A 21,225-nucleotide genomic window follows, 5' to 3' on the forward strand; every position below is an offset into this window, starting at 1 on the left:
TTGGCAACTTGAAGATGTGTGGATTTAACTCCCTGAATTCCCCAGCCAGCATGCATCTGTAAGTTGCCAAAGTTGAGAAACGCTGAGAAATTTTATTAAATATAAAAGAGCCAGCAAAGTTTTCAAAAATAACTTACTTTAAGAACCAATGTTGCTTTCTTTACTTGCAAGACTAGGTTTCATTTTCCATAGATAGTGCAGGATTGCTCACACCTAAAAAAAAAGATGCTCTTAAGCAATGACTTTTAACTTTGTTTTAAATAAATTACACCTTGAAGCTGACAGAGAACTATAGCAGAAGCATTATCTGGATAAACCAAAGTGTATTCATAACCACTCACACTGCTGCTTTTTATATTTGTACCTTCTGAATGGTGTTCAACACACTGTGTAGAGTGTGTTGCATAGTTCAACTATTCAGAAAAATTTACAGGCTTATGGCACCTGACTCCATACTGGCAGATGACCTTGCCCAGCAGCCTTCTGTAAGTCTTAAACAGAGTGTTAAACTCTGAGAAATCTTATAAAGAAGGCTCGATTCTCCTCCACCCTCTCCAAGCACCAACTGAAATTAGCCAGAGAAAAGAGTGGGATCACTATAAAACAGTTTCTTCATCTTACAAACCCCGGAATCAGCCCAGAAAGAAATCGCAATCAATGAAACAGAAGGCTGCTTAAGAGGTAACCAGGAAAGTTACATCATTCCTATCCTGTCAGCTGTCATCCAGAAGTGCTATCGATGCTATCAAGTGCTTTCAAACATTATAGTATAACTCAGCCTGAAACCTGACTGAAAAAGGTGCAGATAATCAGCTTCCTTGAGGGCCCTCTGAAGCTGCAGCCAACTGCCCTATTAAAAAGGGGAGGTTGTAACCTGAACAAAAATTGTCCATTTTGTAATGCTCCCTTGATTATTTTTATAAATAACTCAAGCTGGTGAACATATCTAATACTCCTCCTATTTTCCACACAACAACCCTGTAAGGAGGGTTGGGTTGAGAAAGTGACTGGCCCAAAGGCACCCAGCAGGCTTTCATGCATACGGCGGGACTAGTAGAACAGTAATTCTATGTTGGGTTCAGTGATGTTTTCATGGGATGGGGTACAACCACCAAGAGTGCTATTAGTAGAACCAAGGCTTCAATTCTCACAATTGTACACTGAGTTCATCTATATTTATTTATTTCTACCATTTATAGTCAATAGATGAAAAAAAAGTTTCACTAGAAGAAAAAATGAAATCATTTTCACTGATTTGTTCATGATGTCCCTCGAAGGGAGGGAAATGCCAAAGTTCTGAAAATCTTATACAGTACTCCTTGACTTACAACCACAATTGAGCCCAAAATTTATATTGCTAAATGAGGCAAATGTTAAATGAGTTTTGCCCCATTTTACAACCTTTCTTGCCACAGTTAAGTAAATCACTGCAGTTGTTAAGTTAGTAACATGGTTGTTAACTGAATCTGTCTTCCCCATTGACTTTGCTTGTCAGAAGGTCACAAAAATTCAGATGTTGCCAAACATCTGAATTTTGATCATGTGACCATTAGGATGCTGCAATGGGTTGTAAGTGTGAAAAATGGTCATAAGTCAGTTTTTCCAGTGCTGTTGTAACTTCGGTCACTAAACTAATAGTTGTACATTGAGGTCTACCTGTACCAAAATATGTGCCCACCTCCAAATTTTCAGCTTGTCAACCTAAAATGCTCTCCTCTTATCTTTGGCTGAAATTATCTGATCTGATGCCTCAGCCTAACAACCCACTTTTAAAACTTACTATAAAAATATTGTAACAATTTCTTACCTAGTTTGTTCTTTTCAGTATCTGCACTAGTTTCTGTCCAAGATTGAGGATCAGTAAGAAGGTGGCTCTGGGAATCTCGTAATGTCTTAGCCGGAAAATGATGACTATTCTCACTATTAAAAAAATGATTTAAAAAGTTGAATGAGAAGCAATTCCATGAACTGAATTATTGATCAGGGCGCTTGAGCAATACAGGAGAATGCCAATGTTATTTTCTTGCCAATAAGGGATAGTTTGCCATATGGTAAGGAATTTCTGTGATGTCTCTGCCAGACAACTATGGGTTTCTGGGAAGTGTAATCAAAAGGTGCAGTGGTGCTGAAGTATCTACAACTTTCCCAAGTTTCATTTCCACAGGAGTCATGAGTCCTGACTGTCAACATCCAGCTTGAGAATCCAAATAAAACTTGTTCATGCTTGTACATTCAATGTTGCTTCACAACATTGCTTCAGTTCATCAAAGTTTGTGGGAATTTGTTTATGCATAGCTCTTTTGAGGTCTCACCACAACATTTCAATCAGGTTGAGGTCTGGGCCATTGGAACACCTTGGCTCTTTTCTTTTTCAGCCATTCTGTTGTAGATTTGCTGATGTGCTTGGGATCACTGTCCTGTTGCATGACCCAATGTCGGGCCAACTTTCGCAGTCGGACAGATGGTCTCATATTTGACTTTAGAACACTTTGGTATACAGAGGAGCTCAGGGTCGACTCAATGACCGCAAGGTGCCCAGGTCCTGTGGATGCAAAACAAGCCCAAATCTTCACACTACCTTGATGATTGGTATGAGATGTTTGTGCTGATATACTTGTGTTTGATACTTCACCAAATATAGCACTGTGCATTATGGCCACACATCTCCACTTTGGTCTCATCTGTCCAAAAGTCAGTGTTCCAGAAGTCTTGCGATTTTTTCAGATGCAACTTTGCAAACCTAAGCTGTGCTGCCATGTTGTTTTTAGAGAGAAGAGGCTTTCTCCTGGCAACCCTTCCAAACAAACCATACTTGTTCAGTCTTTTTCTAATTGTACTATCATGAACTTTAACATTTAACCTACTGAGGCCTGTAGAGTCTGAGATGTAACTGTTGGATTTGTTTGCAATTTCTCTAAGCATTGCATGGTCTGACCTTGGGGTGAATTTGCTAAGACATCCACTCCTGGGAAGATTGGCAACTGTCTTGCACGTTTTCCACTTGTGAATAATCTTCCTTACTGCAGAATGATGGATTTTTAATTTTTTGGAAATGGCTTTATAACCTTTCCCAGATTGATGGGCAGCAATAACTGCTTCTCTGAAATCACTGATGATGTCTTTCCTCTTTGGCACTGTGTTAATACACACCTCAGTGCTGAAGACTAGCAAACTTCTAAAACTTCGGCTTTTATAGAGGTAGTCACACTTGCTGATGATCAATTAAGCACCTGGCTGATATTTAGACTCTTCATATCTATGAAGGCAGTAATGGTGTACTTAGTTTTTCACACGTGGCTTCTCCATTTTAGCTTTCGTTTTGTAAAATAAATGATGACATGGTGTAATCTGCTAAGGATCAGATGATTTTTACTATGTCCTGATACATAAAACCAAAGAACTCTAAGAAGGTGTATTTTCTTTTTCACATGCTTGTAAATGGTTTTGGTGTGTAAACAGATTAGCATCTGAGAAAAGACTATGAGAAAATGAAACATCAGCTATGTGTAAATATTGTGTGATAAAAATGTTTTAAGTCCGATTTGTTTCTTTTTCACGTGCTTGTAAATGATTTTGGTGTGCAAACAGATTAGCATCTGAGAAAAGACTATGAGAAAATGAAACATCAGCTATGTGTAAATATTGTGTGGTAAAAATGTTTTAAGTCCGATTTGTTGAAAAAAAGATAGAGATATTATTACCCATTACGAGGTGGGCTGTGCAAGAGATGCAAGTTAGAATTGTTGCTTTTGCTAAGAAAGAAAGATGCAGAATAGAATTGGATAAAAGGCAATGATCATTCAGTTATTTTAGCCCTGGCTTAGCATTTGTTATGAGCTACATGAAGGCCTTTATGTGCTTCTCCGGGTGTTGCACCACTGTATTTTCATACTGAATGTATGACTTTTCTGAACGTTTCTGGATGGCAGATAATCACTATTAATGTGCCTGAAGTATGATTATTTCTACATGAAATAACAACACATGCAATAATATATAACCTTAGATTGGACCTGGGTATTTGAGAGACCACTTATTTCCAACTATTTCTGCCTGCCCATTATGTTCAAGCAAAGAGGGTGCGCTCCAGGTCCCCTCCATTAAATATTGCCATCTTGTGAGGCCTAGGAAGTGTGCCTTCATGTTGCCCTCCCCCATGCTCCCAGAACAGCACCCCACAAAAATAAGGTTGGTTCTCTCTTCCTGGGGTTCCAGAAAACTGAAAATCTGCTTTGCTCCTAGACCTGGGATTGATATTTATTATTTATTCAGTTGTTCAATTTGAATTTGTTATTGTTGCTGTCTATTATTTTAATCTGGGCGGTCTGTGATTTAATGTTTTTAGCTGTTTTTATGTTTTCCCTAGCTTTATACATCACTCAGATTCCACTAGAATTGGGTGGCCAAGAAATTTAAATAAATACATACATACAATACATAAAGAATTATAATAATAATATATAGGCATACTTTTTATTTGCACTGTGTGCTGCAGGAGTAGAAGCTTGTTCAAGATCTTGGTTAACAAGGCAGGTAGGAAAAGAGCATCCATCTCCTAGACTGAAAATTAATTAAAAAACATAGATAAGTAAGCTGCACTCAAAAGCTTTTTCAATGTTGAATTTAAGTTTTGGTATTAAAAAGTATTTAGTTTACATAATTTAATGTGGAAACAATGGTCTCTTAAATACAGAACTCACCTGGTAAAAATTGGCAACAGCCAATACTTTTTCTCATCTCCAAAGACTTCCCTTAAGTTTTTGCTGAAGCCCAAATTAAACCCATTTTTATCTGTTCCATGTCGAAAAACAGGTGCTCGGAATGCCTCTATAAGAAATTGTTACATTATTTAACATTTTCAAAATAGGACGCTCAAGGGGCAGAGTGGTTTGTTGACAAAATAAAGTTCTAATTCCTTACCTAAAGTTGATTTATTCTTACTGACCAACCAGCAATGATAACCAAAGAGAGAGGATAAGCTAATTGAAAACATAGCTGCAGCAAAGAACAAAAACATAATATGGAACTTCGCTTGAGTATCAGGAAGGCCATTCTATAAAAAAAGAGGAAAAAACAATTGTTTCAATGCTCTTTTAAATACATAAATACATCTATTTAAAAATCAAGGTAAATCAATAATGACTACATACAATCTTCTCTTATTTATTCCAGTGTTTTCCAACTTGCCAACATTAAGACGTGTGGACTTCAACTTCCAGAATTCCCTGGACAGCATAACCAGTAGACTAGCTCTACACATCTTATAAGTTGCCAACTTTGAAAAACACTGATTTATATTATAACTATATTGGACCTAACTGAAGTGCTATAAATACAGGTAGTCTCAATTTAAAACCATTCGTTTAGTGACCATTTAAAATTACAATGGCACTGAAAAAAGTGACTTATGACTGGTTTTCAAACCATGGTCACTTGATGAAAATTTGGACATTTGACAACTGGGTTCATGTGATCACTATTTGTAAACTTTTCAGCCAGCTTCCGACAAGCAGTCAATGGGGGAAGCCAGATACATTTAACAACTGCACGATTCACTTAAGAATTGCAGTGATTAAGAGCTGTGGCAAAAATGAACACAAAATGGGGCAAAATTCACTTAACTGCCTTCCTCAGCAACAGAAATTTTGCACTCAATTGTAGTCGTAAGTCAATGACTACTTGTATTGTTATATGGAGGACTGTTTGAATGTGCCTCATAGTTATTTGTTAATCAAATTACACCTAAACATGATAAATGAACCACGTTTATAAGTTGAAGCTTGATAAATTTAATTGTACTCTGTAACTGACCTCCAACCAGTTTTTTAAGTACTGAAAATATTGAAGGAACAAGAATTTTATTTAAGGATCCAGAATACTAATTAATGCCCACAACATCTAAATATTGTACATGGAATATATGGAGAAAAAAAATCACGTATTCCTGATTCTCATTGTATCTTGTCAGGAAGACACAATTTTAAAGACCAGCTTTATACAGAACATTGTCTAAAAAACTATAGAATTATACAGACCTTAAACACAATCTAAACATTTCAGAATATTCCAATTATTGACTACTACCAATATATAATTAAATCCCAATGCCTGTCATATTCCCTTTTGCCACACAACTATGGGTTTCTGGGAAGTGTAATCAAAAGGTGCAGTGGTGCTGAAGTATCTACAACTTTCCCAAGTTTCATTTCCACAGGAGTCATGAGTCCTGACTGTCCACATCCAGCTTGAGAATCCAAATAAAACTCCAGTTTCATTCTGTTTCCAAAAAGTTTACAGTTTATTGAATAAACTGCATGGTTATGTCGAAGTAAAACTACCTCTGAGGTTCCAACACCAATTCACAGACTTAAACAATAATTTTCCCAGCCAAACTCCCAACGTCTTACGTAATCCATATCATCAAGTTCACTTTATTATGGGTACTGTATGCCTCAAATCCACACCTGTTCTGGTGACCTTGGCAAGGCTTCAGGCTCCCACCATCTTCAGCTGAATCGAAGAAGTTTTGTTTCTCCTTCTTACCCACTTTAAAGTAACACCTCCCCCCTTAATCTAAAGACAAGTTGAAACGTAAAGTTTCATCCTCACATTGACATTCCGTAAATTAGCCCATTTGAGTTACCGTCAATAATTTTTGCCCTACATCTTCCAATGTCACCTAACTGAAGCTTACAGACACAAGAGTTTCAATAATATATACATTCTGAACCAGAAAATGAACTGAAACTTACTGTCCAGAATCTAATAAAATGCTGTAACTCAGTTGCAAAGATGAAAAGGCAGTATAATAGAGAGTAAGCCAAGAACAGAAGAAAAAACTTGTAATTTGAGAATCCAACACAGTTGTTCACCCTAGGAAAAGAGAATACAAATTGCTGAAACCATATGTATGAATGGATACACACACAACAAATATATTTATATTACTCCATTTGTTATGAGTAAACTCACTTCTGTTTTTCACATTAAAACAATGCTTTAAATAAAGGAGTCACATCAATGAACAGTATAATTCATAATAATATTACAAACATAAAATGTAATAGTCACAAAAAATTAAAAACAGAAAGATGAACTGGGCTTATTAAGATGTTTCTTTCAATATTTTCCACAAAAACTACATAATTTTTGAACTGGTATATTACTCTTTCCCTGGAGTTTCTTAAAGAAACTGGTTTCAAAAGTATCGCTTGTTATTATAGTTCTTCAGTTCTGACCAGTGCTATTGTTAAAGCAGCAACAGTAAAATCATTTTTTTTGCTAATAAAGATAGCAAGCTTCCCTGTGTTCTTGATATTCATAATGACAAAAAAATTACTTACCAGGGACAGTGATGATCCATTTTCAAAATACATCTTAAAAAGACAAACAATGTAGATTATTTTATAGAATTCACAAAAAAGTTAATCATATTGCAACAAAACCTTTGTGCCAAAGACAATCTTAACAGATAAAACAAATTAGTCCATAACTTCAGTTGGTATAACTGGACCACCATCTAAGCAAGGAATTTAATTTGTGCTTGAACTGACTTAGATATCATTCATATGATAGCATCCTTATTTTGTCGTATCATCAAATCAGATGGTTGTCTAGCCTCTGGCTAGGATAAAATCAGGTGACTGAATATCAGAAGCTTGATTTGGGCTCAGGTTTTTGTTTTATGTGTTTGGTTTTAATAGTTTTAATATGCTTTTATGTTATTTTTATTTTTGATTAAGAGCCACCCAGAGTCTGTTATAAGATGGGCAGCTATATAAGTGTTTAAATGAATAAATTAAACGTTTCTGAAATCACTTTCAACAAACAAGATGTAAATAAGTTCTCAGCTTTGCAAATATTGTAATATTTGTTTCTTACTTATCACAGACAGAACAATGATGGCAGCGATCTGGTTTTATAAGTTGGCATCTATCACAGTATCTGATTGCTGTAAAGGCACAAAAAAATCTATGTTTACTCTACGTGATGCCTTCTGTATATCTTCCTGCATATCCCAGACAACTACAAAAAGTCATTTTATTAACAATCCCATGTTTCTTTTTTGGACGCAAATTATAATTTATATATTTCAATTCTACCCTGTTAATTTGTATTCTGAGTACAATAAAACATATTCATAGATATTTGTGCATACGACTATTTTTTAGTTAAAACATATTTTAACTATATTCTTGAATAATGCAAAAATATCTGTTAATTTTAGTAACCTCAGTACCAAAAGTGTTCTCATAACTCTTAACAAATATCTGGCAATTAATCAGCTGTTTGGCAAGCAACTGAAGAGACTATCAGGTCCTCTCACCACAACTAGTCAGTTACCAACAATTATTTGATAAAGCTGTGATCTATAGCTGTTGCTACATGAATTTTAAATTATACAGAGTTCTCATAAGAAACAAACTCTATATCCAATGGGACTGGAGGTGCAGTCAGCTAATTATCCTATTCAAACAGTTTCTACAATTGATCCAAAGTCAATTAAGAGAGCCAAAATATAGTTTTATTTATACACTAAAAGTTTTTAAGCAGTTACTAAGTTTAGTAACTTATGTTCACAATTAAATGCAATTGAAATTAAAGAATCCAATAACTCTACTGCACCCTTTGGTTTAATAATTGTTCTTCTTTAAATACTCTGGCTTAATTTATAGAGATGAACAAAACAATCCAACATTATATCCTAACTTTTGAATGTTTTTTCCCGAGAAACCATTTCATTTCACTTTGTTTCACTTAATTTTGGCATATTATGATTGGCTTTGATTTTTTAAAAAAAGATTCAAGTCAATAAATTTGGACCATCTATTAGGCAATAAAACAGCGGGCACAGATTCTGTCTCACTGCTATCAGCTGGATAGGCTAGAAAAGGAACTTGGTGGTTTCATGGATTGTTAAACAAATATTTATAGACAGAATCGTTTTCAATGGCCGCTTAATTGAAAACCAAAGCTGAAGATCACAGACTACTCTAGATGAGCATCTTGAGAGCAATCTCACAAAAGTAGTTGCCATAGTACATCTGACAATCTACTAAACACTTATTTAAAATAAGAATGTTAGATGTTCTTTGTCCTTCCCTCTAGCCGATCAGCAAGTTCCCTAACTTGGTCTTTTTCTGACAAGTGGAACTCATTTTAAGCATATCACTGTACAGAAACCAACCACCTTTTATATTTAATATATTTCATAATGAATTTTTTAGTTTTCATATGGATACTCTTATGCCTGCGAAATAATCAGGAGGACATCATTCTTGACAAATATTTACCTCCAGACATTGTTCTTGTACTGATAGGGAGGTCCTTGGCTGCCCTCTTCAGCACTTCTTGATGGGTTTCATTTCTAGGTTCTCTATCCATCAATTCCTTATCTGAATAGCTCAGATGGAACTAGGAAATAATGCAGTTCTTGAATCATTATTTATTAACCATTTAGTATAATCATCTTTAGACATTTACCTAAATATTGGAAGGTTTGAAACTAAACAGACAAGCTAATGTGGCTGCTACTTTCTCAATTCAGAAAGGCTATACAGGTAGTCCTTGACTTATGATAGTAATGGAGACTGCCCATTTGTGTCGGAAGTCGTGGACTATGTTAAATTAAGCACATGATAAACAACCTCCCCATCCTTGCTTTTCCCAATGCATTCATTAAACGAATGCACGAGTTGTTAGGTAGAAAATGGAATGTCTCAGCAGAGGGGGAAAATAAGAGAGGCCTAGTGCAGGCACAGGCATACCCAGAAGGCCTCCCCCACCCTCTGAGATAGCCAATGTTCTGCCTCCTGCCCCTTGGGTTCCCTAAAGCTCTATGGGCTTCCTCCATACCCCACCCCGTTATAATTGCACACCTTTGAAGGTATCCAGAGCTCAGGAAGTTGGGAGTATAGAAGGCCACTCCATTGCTCAAGGGCATAATTGAGAAGAAATCCTGTTGTTTTTGCTTCTATTGCAACTCTTTCCTCCCTAGTCAGTATAAATTGGTAATGATTTTTTCTTAGCACTGGCAGTGCTAGCTTTATACTAGACTTATGCTGGTAGAGCTAAGAAGAAATTGTGCCTATTTTGGTTCCTTGCAAGACTAGCACTGGTGGCACTAAGAAGAAATCATAGATTTATGCTGGGGAGCAAAGGATTGCATGGACCAAAATAGGCACAATTTCTTCTTAGCATTGCAAGTGCTAGCTTTACACTAGTCATACGCTGGCAGAGCAAAGAAGAAACCCTATCGCCGTGGTGGCGAACCTATGGCACGTGTGCCACAGGTGGCACGCAGAGCCCTCTCTGTGGGCACACACACCGTCGCCCCAGTCCTAGTCCTTCAGCTGGGTTTTATAAAACTTTTTCGCTTTAGGCCTCCGCTGCCATTTGCAAAAAAAAAAAAAAGGTTCAATCAATCAATTTCAACTTCTCGCAGAAAAAAAAAAGATCTTGCAAAGTTGGAATTGATTGATTGAACATTTTAGTTCCACTCAGTCTGCCATTACCACCGAAGCCACACCCACCCAATGGGCCACGCCCACCCGGCACCCGACGATACATAAGTCGGTTTTGAGTTGCAGTTTGGGCACTCGGTCTCTAAAAGGTTCGCCATCACTGCCTTATCGCCTTTGCTTCCTCTGCAATCCTTTCCTCCACAGCCATACTGGTTTAAGCTGGCTGGGGAGAAAAGGATTGCAAGGGATAAATAGGCACAATTTCTTCTTAGCTCCACAGCATAAGACTAGCGTAAAGCTAGCACTGGTGGCACTAAGAAGAAATCGTAGCAATTTACACTCGCAGGAAAGGATTGCAATGGAAGCAAAAGTGACAGGATTTCTTCTTCTTGATTGTGCCATATGGCCCAGCAAGGGAACGGCCTTCTCTACCCTGACTTCTTGAGTTCTGAATTAGTGAGCAAATGGTGACCAGGAGTGGAGGTGGGAAGGAGCGCATGGAACCTGGTATGTTGGCAAAGCAGGCCCAGTGCCTCGGAGGACATGGCGGGGCAGGATGGGATGGTAATAGGTGGGTGTACTGCAGTGTCTCTGCAGTCAGTCGTAAGGGTGAATGACCGTACGGGCACTGCAAGGTTCGTAACTTTGAAATGGGTTCGTATTTAGCTTTTGGGGTGGTGGTAGTGTTGTATCTTTAAACATTCATTAAATGGCCTGCTATACCTCAAGGATTACTTGTAATCACATTTGTTTGAATATGAAATTATAACTTTATCCATAATTAAGGATCTGATTTATTAAAGCCTGGACTGTGCTGAGAGTTTTTTAAGGGAATCCTAACAAATTACCCTTCCCATATTGCTAAGTGAAATTGGTAGGAAGGAAGTGCATTCTTATTCTTAAAAAAGAAAGAAAGAAAGCAAATGTAAGAGTAGACAACTATTTAAAGTTTTCAGTTTTAATTGTTTTTAATTTTGTTATATTGAGAATCAGTACATCAATCTCTTTTCCCTATAAAAATGATAGAATATTTCAGATATTAAAACTAAATCTGCCCTTAACCTCTTTAAGTAATTTGAAAGGCAATCTGAAAATGAGGCTAAAATGCAATCTTGTTCAGTGTCCAGGAGAGAAATCCTTAAATAAAACACAATATTATCAGCAATGTTTTATATCATTTAATGAAAGAAATGGCCCTTTGCAAGTAATTAGAAAATGGCTGCTATACAGAGATTTAAACCAACATTTTAAAATAATGCATTATATTTGTTAAATAATTAAAAAATAATAGGTCTGCCTAGAGAAATAAAAATAAATTCCCTTGTTTCCTTTATTAATATCAAACAATAGTATTTCTGAATTACATTTTTCCATTTATACATATATACAATGTAATGTAATATATTTTTCAATTTTATTTAACAATATGCTATTTGAAGTATGTTAATATTATTCCCACCACAGTTAGCTGAGCTGATGACAAGACTAAGAAAATTCAGTATTAAGGAACTGAATATACTTGTTAAGGGGATTTATTTTCCCTTTTATATGTCATATCCTTATTTCTATAATAAGCAAATTTGGGGAAAAAGAATAAGTACATGAAAGAACATGCAATATAAAGTGATGTTTTTCACATAAATGTTAACAGCTTTGACACTATCAATAAAGTACACATGTTGGTAGCATGTGTCTTCAGATGAACAGATGGAAAGCTAGAGAGAATATATTTATGTAGGATGTTATTTACTATATACACGCAGAACCTTTGTGCACCAGAAAGAAAATTAGTAAACAAGGTTTTTTTCTTGCACAAAATTATAACTTACTTCTTTGGAAGGATTCATTGGTAATGTAAAGATTGTTTTCCAGTAAGACCACAAAAACATCATGAAAAATAGATGATACGCAATCAGGCACACCACTAAAACAAGATCATAAAATTAAGGCATTAAGCAAATGACAGAAACTGTCAGAGATATACTGACAACCAAAAAAAAGAGCCAAACATTCCCAATGATTCACAATAAAGAACAGTATTATCAAAACACCAACAGAACTGTAAAATAATGGCTCTTAAAGAAGCTACAAAACACTACCAGAATGTGTTCAGACAGAAAACTTTGTAAGGAATAAATTTCTGTATGTTCTGTCATTTAACCTTTTCATTATTTACTGTATATCTGTATTCCTTAGAATGGATCTAATGGGGGCAAGAGAATCTTAATGTGTCTATAGCAAGATTGTTATGCACTTAGTTATATACAATAACAACAGAAACCCAAGGACCCTGTTCTATCAAATCAAAGACCTATTTAAGTCCTATTTCCACTAAGACAATTACTCTTCTATAGCAGTTAATGTTCAGAGATATGGTTTCTCTGATTCTGAAAGTAATAAACAGGCAACATGATTAGTTAAAAATAAGATATTCAATAGGTACTAAACCATCTAATGCAGAGGGGTCCCCAACCTTTTGGGCACCAGGGACCGGTTCTGTGGAGAGGTTTTTCTGCGGACTAGAGGGTGCGTGGTTTTGTGGGCTGCCTGCATCCCGCGGATGGGGCTTTGCTTGTTTGTGTGGCCCGGTTGCTGGCATGCCGCAGCCCGGTACTGGTCCATGGACCAGGGGTTGAGGACCCCTGATCTAATGCATCTTAAACTCATCTAAGCTGATGGTCATCAATTTAGTTTTACTGTATAATATAATTTACCTATGGATGGAATAAAGAAGCTGATAACTTTCTGCTCAAGAAGTCTACATTTTAACTACTGAAATAAAGACGATAGAATCAAAGAAAAACAAGAAAATAGCATGTTTAGTTTGTAACAATCTTAGTGGCAGTAGGAGATAGGACAAAATACATAGCAATACACAAGATAGACACCATTATATATTCCTTAACATTCTCCTGACTGGTTCCGCTCCATTTCATAGGGCAAGGAGGTAACAACTGTAATATAAATACTACAATGTTAGTATTAGTGCAGCAAATAGAAACATAGGAATGGGGTCTAGTAGTATCAACTAAAGTTTTCTCAATTTCTTCTATAAAATTATAAAGAATCTGTTTGGTTGTATCTGTCATTTATACAGAGAAGATAGACCAAGCTTTTGTCCACTTTTTCCTTAGAAAACCTGATGATCATTGGTTAGGTTTAATGATATATTTACAGGAAGACAGAAATTAAAATGCAGCCTAAAACTCCAATTAGAAAAGGCATGTAATTTTCAATAACTGCTGAAATAAATCAATTTTTAATGAAATGCCTGAACATATAGACACTATAATAGACTTAAATTCTATAAACTACAAAGTAGAAAAAATAGCTATTACTTACTTTTTTCTCCAATATTTGATATTGTTACTGCAAGAGAGAAAAGGAGGAAAGATCAGTGAGAAAACTTGACATTATTTGACACAAAAAAGCATTCTCAGTTTCTTAAGTACATATATACCTATCTTTGAATGAACATATAAATAGTTTATTTTGCATTCCTACATTATACTTAGTTGAATTAAATATTGCTTTTGAAAAAGATATTTGCAGATTTTTCAGAAGGGAATAAAAACAAAGAACAAATCTTGTCAGAAATAGTATACTACAAGAGAAAATAAGTAATATAACCAAGGAAAGATGGGAAAAAATTAGTAATTAGACATATTCAGCACATCTAAGATGTTTTCTGAGCTGAGTTCAACTCCTGATGACTTTGCTGGGATGTTTGGATAGAATTTTTGGCAGTTATATGGATTGCTATTCCTTTCTTCTGAGAGTTTTTTTCCTTTTTTCTTTTAGCTTTTAGTTTTCTGATATTTCCAGATGATCTCTCAACCATTGATGTAGTCTGACTTTTCTTATCATCTATTATCAGGATCAGTGAAGCATAGCTGTAAGACCACTGCTAAAATCACTGACTGGCTTCTGATCTATTATGGGGTATAGAATCCTCCCCTCAGTGTGACTGTGGGGTCTCATGTCAAACTGTAGATCACATTGTGACTGGCTGTAAGTTGAAGCCATATATTGATCCAGTTTCTGATTTTTTTCAGATAAAGGATATGGCCTAGACCAGGGGCAGGCAACCTTGGCTCTTTTATGACTCATGGACTTCAACTCCCAGAATTCCTGAGTCAGCTGGGAGTTGAAGTCCATGAGTCATAAAAGAGCCGAGGTTGCCTACCCCTGGCCTGGACACTGGTATATGAATATAGATGTTTTTAACGTTCATATAACATTCATGTTAATATACATTATAAATCCATGTTTGTTATGCTATACACTAAATAAATAAATATTATCAGGAGAACTTTAAGAACTTATTTATCATCAGCTGGAAGGTCAAAATATGGGGTTGATATTTAATTCGCGATTATTCCCCTGATCCCTCTGAAAATAAAAGCAGCAGTTTTAGATTGGAATACTTTTCGACCAATGGTTCTCAACCTTTTTAATGCCGCGACCCCAACCGGTCGTAAGTCGAGGACTAAACCGGTCGTAAGTCGAGGACTAAACCGGTCGAGGACTTTCCCTGCCCGGGAGCGCCGCGCATGCGTGGCTCCGCCCCCTGCACCGGCCGAGGCATAGCTGGCAAGCGGCAGAGACGGAGCAGGCCGACCACCAGCTGGCCCAGCCCAAGGGAGGTAAGGCACCCGCCGGAAAAGGGGGAAAAATGGCGGACAAAAAAAATGGTGGACAAAAAAAATGGTGGACAGCCTTGCTTGGCGACCCCCATGAAATGGTCGATCGACCCCAAATGGGGTCCCGACCCACAGGTTGAGAACCACTGTTTTAGACTATCTCAAGAGTTAGGGTTGCCAGGTGTCCACTATTTGAGTGGACAGTCCGCTTTTTTCACATTATGTTCACAAAATAGTGGACATTTTTTTTATTCAAAAGCTTTATGATGAAATGGTACGTAATCTAAAGCTGTACAGTCTACTTTTTTTTACTACTTAACCCCCCCCCCCCGCTTGTCCGCTATTTTTTGGAAGCAGACCTGGCAACCCTATCAAGAGTGCATTAATTTTCTTCTGGGCCAGCAAGAAGAAATGGACTATTAAAACAGAGACTAATACCACAGCATATGGACAAAATGAACTGTAGCTTATAAACAACACTTATAATTAATATTTAAGGTTGAATAACACCAGTTAGTAATTAATTGGATTGTAACAGATTCCAAGGAATCTAAGTATTGCATAGAATCAGAGAATCATAGAGATAGAAGGGGGTTGCAAGGATCATTAAATGCAACCCTTGAAATATTCAGAAAAAACAATGAAATCATCCATGAGAATTGGCTATCTAGTTTCTTAAAAAATTCCAGAGAAGCAGTTATCCACAATCTCCACAGACTCCTATATTTATAGTCCTACAGTATATTTATAGATACTGCAGACACAAACCTTCTAATATTAAGCACAAGCCAAATTTCTCAAGTAAACCTTTAGTTCTTTAAATCAAGATAAAAGTTCTTTAACAAGCTAGAAAAAGTATCAAGCCAAGAATGCCAGATTCAGTTCGAGGCCCTGTTCTGTTCAACGTAATTATAAATGACGTGAATAAAGGTTAGAAAATAATCAGATTTACAGATTTACAAGGACAGAGGAACAACAAATCTGCTAGAGGAGAAATTAAAACACTGGTGAAAACAAGCAAGATAGATTTCAACAATAACAAAAATGGCCTGCATTTGAGTAGGAAAAATCCAAGACCCAAGTTTAGCATGAAGGAACACTATATTAGGTAACAGTGCATGGAAAAAAATCTGAGATCTTGCTGGATCCCAAGCTAAGCATGAGCCAACTGGACAGTATACTTGCAAAATAGCAAATGCAGTGTTAGTCTGCATCAACAGAAGTAAACAGGTAGTACTCACTTAAAAACTGCCTTCAACTACAACCATTTACAGTTATGATGGTGATAAAAAGTAACTTTGTGACCAGCGCCTGCATTTATGACCTTCACAGGAAGGCTGAACTAAGATTGTAGGCAGAGTTGCAGTCATAAACTTTTTTTTTTTCCAATAAAAATTTTATTATTTTCATCATAAAAAAAACCATCACAAATATAACACAATATAATATAAAAAACACCCACATCCCCCACCCCCCCACCCCCCCGAGACTTCCCAAACCTAATCCCAGGATAATATTCAAATATAAGTAAACAATTATTAATATCTCTAACTCCACAAGGTATGTAAATTTTACATAAATAAGTGAAATATATATATGAAAAAAAGAAAAAAAAACCCAGTTAATTAAAAACCTAAATTATATTCCACTATTCTATGCTTCTTTTGAATATAAACAATCCATCTTCTCCATATAGATAAAAATTGTTCATTTGAGTGATTCTTCAAATAAGCTGAAATCTTTGCCATTTCAGCAAGGTGCGAAAATTTCAATCTCCAATCTTCCATTGTAGGTAAAATTTTACTCTTCCAATTTTGAGCTATCAACAAACGGGCAGCAGTTAAACAGTACAACATCAAATTAGTTTCTTTTACATCCAAATTATGTGTAATACCTAGGAGAAACAGGTGAGGCAAAAAAATAATCCTTCTTTTAAATATTTGTTGCAAGTTCCACCACAATTTANAAATTCTCACGTAGATTTTGAGCTTGCGTGAACTTCACATTTCTCACCCATATCAACTCCCAGGTATCCATAGATATTGTTTCACCTATATTTTGAGCCCATTTGATCATACAATCTTTAACCAACTCAGTTTCTGAATCCAATTCTAATAGGACATTATATATCCTTCTAATGTGTCCTTTAGCACCGTCCCTTACTTATTTCAAAAAATTTCCATCTTCCATAGAAAAAGTAGTCTTTTTATCAATTCGCCATCTGTCTTGTATTTGTCTATACACCAGCCAAGAAAAGTCTGGATTTTTCTGTTTCAAAACTTCTATTGGTTTCAGGCACCAGTTACCACCACCACTCTGATATAACAAGTCTTTATAAGAAGGCGCCTCCATCACCACATATCTAGGTATAGTCAAAAAGATATGTGATGGTATCACCCAAATTGGAAGTCCAATATCAAACTTAAAAAAATACTTTTGCCAAACTCTTAACAAGGCAGCCCTTATTATGTGGTTTCTAAAAGTTTTATCAATCTTTTTCTGCATAAAAAGATAAGCATGCCACCCAAAGTACAAGTCCCATCCTTCAACATTCAATATCCTATTGTTAGAGCAGTCATAAACTTTTTCACTTAGTAAACATTTTGTTTAATGACCAAGTTACTGGTCCCAACTGTGGCCACTAAATAGGGACTACCTATAATATCAATATCAAAAGGTCATCATTCTTCTCCATTTTATGTTGGTCAGTTCCTACCTAGAATATGTCTAGTTCTGTCAGCCCGTCGATGTAGTCTATACAAAAAGCACTAACCATGAATTCTAACACTTATTGTAAGGTTAAAGTAACAGAATCTTGCAAGCCTGAAAGCATTCTTCTCCTCTTTTACTTTCCAGAAAACCAGAAAGGATCTTTTCAAAGATGCTTCCCATGTCCCTTTTGCTTTCCTCAGCCAAGATACCTTTTGCATGAGTTGTCTAATCTGCAGCTCTTCTTCCTTTTTCCAAGGTTGTTCCCACAGACCATTACAAATTCTGAGCAATACATTTAGGAAGGACATTTACAAATTGAAATTTATCCAAAAGATAGCAACCAAGATGATAGGAAGAATACAATGAAAAAATTGGAGTGTTTGAAGGCACTACATATTTTTCAAGAATGGACTGAGACACATATGATAGCCATTTTCATATATCTTAAGATCAGACAGAAGATGGGGCAGATTCATTCTGAGCTGTTCCACAAAGCAGGAGAAGGCTTTGTTGACCTTCCTGAAGGCTGTGAAAACCTTGGCTTCTCTCTCAGGGCTTTGCCTAGAATCTTAATGGAACTGTTTGTGTAAAACACATTGGTAAGGTATTATTTGTTTTACAGAAGTCTCAATTTGGTTATTTTAAGTTGTACGTTGTTTTATTTTGTTCACTGCTCAGAATTCCTTTTGATGGGTAGCAATATATTATATATTTATTAAATGATACATTAAGAAAAATGGAATTAAATTAGAAGTCAATTTCAGTGTGACATCAGAAAAATATGCTAATTGTATGAACTTCAGAGGAATAGATTGCCTCCTGAGAAATGGTGGACTCTCCTTTGTTGAAATATTTAAACAGATGTTGAATGACCATTGTCACGGCTACTGTAATAAGGGATTCTTGCAGATTTAACTGAATTTTCTCCATAGCATTTTCCCAACCTTACATTCAGTGATTCTATGAAATATAAATTGTTAAAACTGAAATATTTATATTTGACCAATTATTTTATAGAATGACTAATTACTAAGAATATATTTGGTTTGGAAACTGATAATGATCTGACAGTTATAGTACTGAAATTTTGTTTTCTGTGTATGCAATTCAAAGACAGAAATTAGGAACATTCATTTGTAAGGGTTTTCTTGATATTTTGCTCATTTCCACATATAATGAAGATTATAATTATTCTGAGGCAAAACAGTGAGGTTTAATTTCCATCTTTGAACATACTTTCTCACTAAATATCAGACAGTACGGATAAACAAAATATCAACTCTCATTTTGTATTGCTTCCAAATTCTCCATGGAGATAAAACCAAACCAAAATAGAAAAGTCATCATATAATTAAATTATGAACTAGCGGAGCATGACATAAAAGTTAGATCACATCCTGACTTTAAAAAAGATTGCACCAAAAGTCCACCATTTTCTTGTTTGTTTTTTCACATTTCAAGAAAAATACAAAAATAAACTGAAGGGAAGGATATGGGAAAGAAGAAAGAAAGGAACAGTGGATGTATATAATCAAAATCACATGAATAGCATTATTCCAGATTGAGGTGGTGAAGAGGTTTTGAAGAGTCTGTTGCTATGGATCCAAGAGAAACAGTAGTATCATCTACTATTCATTTGATTTTCAGCATACTTATCAAATTAGGCTTCTCTGTGTAATTTATTTTTAAAATGGTAGAATTGTCTTAGGTTCACTGAGAGAACAATAATGGAAATAGAGAAGAATCTTCTAATATTCTCTCTCGGTCATCCAAATGATCTCCCTAATGCAGGTTCATCTTTCTTTTAAGTAAGAAAAATTGGCTACTGGTTATAAAGGCAACCTTTAATACAAATTGTGGGCACTTCAGGTATTTTGATAATCAAGATTTCAAAAAAGAAACAACACAAAGAATTAATATACCTGACAATAATAGATTATGTTCAAATATAAGGCATTATTCTATTAACATGCTTCAATGACAGCCAACCTTCATGAAATTTAGATTATTTGTCAGCTCAGACTCTGAAAAATACAATTCCTTATTTTATGTCTGTAATTACACCTTCCAGCAGGTAATTTGGTTATCATATAAAAGTGCCTAGAAGTTTTAAACTACAGCAAACAATTTAAATTGTGACATTTTTATCCATTTCCTCATTGAGCTTATTTACGCATAAGATGATAATGTACAGGTATCAAAAATCAAATGACTAATTTTACTTTCCATTCCTAGAAATATAGCTTTCCAGAGAATGTGTGTGCCTTCTTCTCACATTTGTTTATATATTGTTGATAAACATTGCTATTTCAATACCAGCAAGCACACACAAGGTGTTTTTAGTGCTATGCCTTGATTAATAAATGCTTACACTTATCCCAGGAGACGTTATTTCCTGTACAACAGATAATTATTCTCAAGAGATCTTTCTTAATGAATTAAGGCTAGAAGTCTTAAAAACCAATCTCCTTTTAAAATGACCAGTTTGCTTTCTAACACCAGATCCATATAGAAACCATTAATATTGGATAAATAGGGGAGGGTAAAGACTCACCCAGACAGAGCTGGGCGACGTAGGCATAGTAAGACCAGGCCAGGACGCTGCAGATGAAGAGGACCGGCACCCAGTAAAGTAGAGGACCAGCACGCCGCCACAGGCAGTGTCGCCTCCCGCCTCCTATCCGAGAGCAGCTGCGGGAGGAAGCCACCGACCCCGCCGGAGACGCCATCTTCCCGCGTCCCATCTTCCCCTCCCCGGTTAATCAGCTTTTCCGTCTGCCAGGAGGGCCCGGGCCCTCGCCGCACATCCCCGCCGGCAGTGGCGGCGGCAGAAGAGGCTGGGTGGTTTCCAGCGGTTCGTCGCCTTCCCCTTCAGCGCCGTCTTCCTCGGGATGGGCGAAGGCTGCTCCTCCCCACGGTCGCCTTCAGCCACTGACCTCTCCTCCTTCCCACTCGGCCATCTGTCAGTCACTGAAGAGGGTTCAGCCGCCCATCCCTGAACCGGGACCGAGGAAAAGAGGGGGTGCGATTGAGGCCTCTCTCGCTAACGCCCCACGCTGCTCGCGTTGACGACTCGCAGGGCGAAGGGCGGGGAGAGGAAAGGCGAGGCTCCCCCCCCCCCCCCCCGCGTAGCATCCCAGCGAAGCAGGAGGCACGGGCTTTCAGGGTCCATCCATCCTGAGGCAAATTGCCTTAGGGACGAGGGAGTTGGTACTTCGTTGGAAAGGTGTATACAGGGATCGTGGGAAGGTGTCCACCTGCTGCAATTCCCGTTGTCCCTTCGTCCGCTATTCTGTCTTTTGGCAACCGTTAGGTGGTAAAATTTGCGCCAGTAAGCGTTTTGCTAATCTATATCAAAACCCTTAACGCAATCTTTGGGACTGTGTCTTCGGATGGGAAGTTGAGGA

At 36.7% G+C, this 21,225-nt stretch overlaps 1 protein-coding gene across 2 annotated transcripts; it reads right to left on the reverse strand.

Moving 5' to 3' along the window:
- Positions 1-172: 172 nt before the first annotated feature.
- Positions 173-20,562, reverse strand: ZDHHC2 (zinc finger DHHC-type containing 2). 2 transcript variants are annotated; one of them, XM_015830994.1, is made up of 12 exons: positions 20,373-20,562; positions 13,806-13,832; positions 12,293-12,387; positions 9,294-9,414; positions 7,882-7,951; positions 7,344-7,376; positions 6,753-6,873; positions 4,921-5,053; positions 4,701-4,827; positions 4,471-4,560; positions 1,808-1,920; positions 173-213 (listed from the first exon to the last, which is right to left on the reverse strand). In XM_015830994.1, the coding sequence occupies exons 1-12, from the start codon at positions 20,560-20,562 to the stop codon at positions 173-175; spliced, it is 1,161 nt and encodes a 386-aa protein (XP_015686480.1). The 2 variants fall into 2 exon arrangements, with proteins under 2 accessions (XP_015686480.1, XP_015686485.1); XM_015830999.1 differs by lacking the exon at positions 20,373-20,562 and having other exon boundaries at positions 173-228; positions 13,806-13,821.
- Between the last annotated feature and the right edge of the window lie 663 nt (positions 20,563-21,225).

The sequence above is a fragment of the Protobothrops mucrosquamatus genome, unplaced genomic scaffold (assembly GCF_001527695.2).
Source record: "Protobothrops mucrosquamatus isolate PMUCROS unplaced genomic scaffold, P.Mucros_1.0 scaffold_252, whole genome shotgun sequence".
In the NCBI taxonomy this organism is placed as follows: domain Eukaryota; kingdom Metazoa; phylum Chordata; class Lepidosauria; order Squamata; family Viperidae; genus Protobothrops; species Protobothrops mucrosquamatus.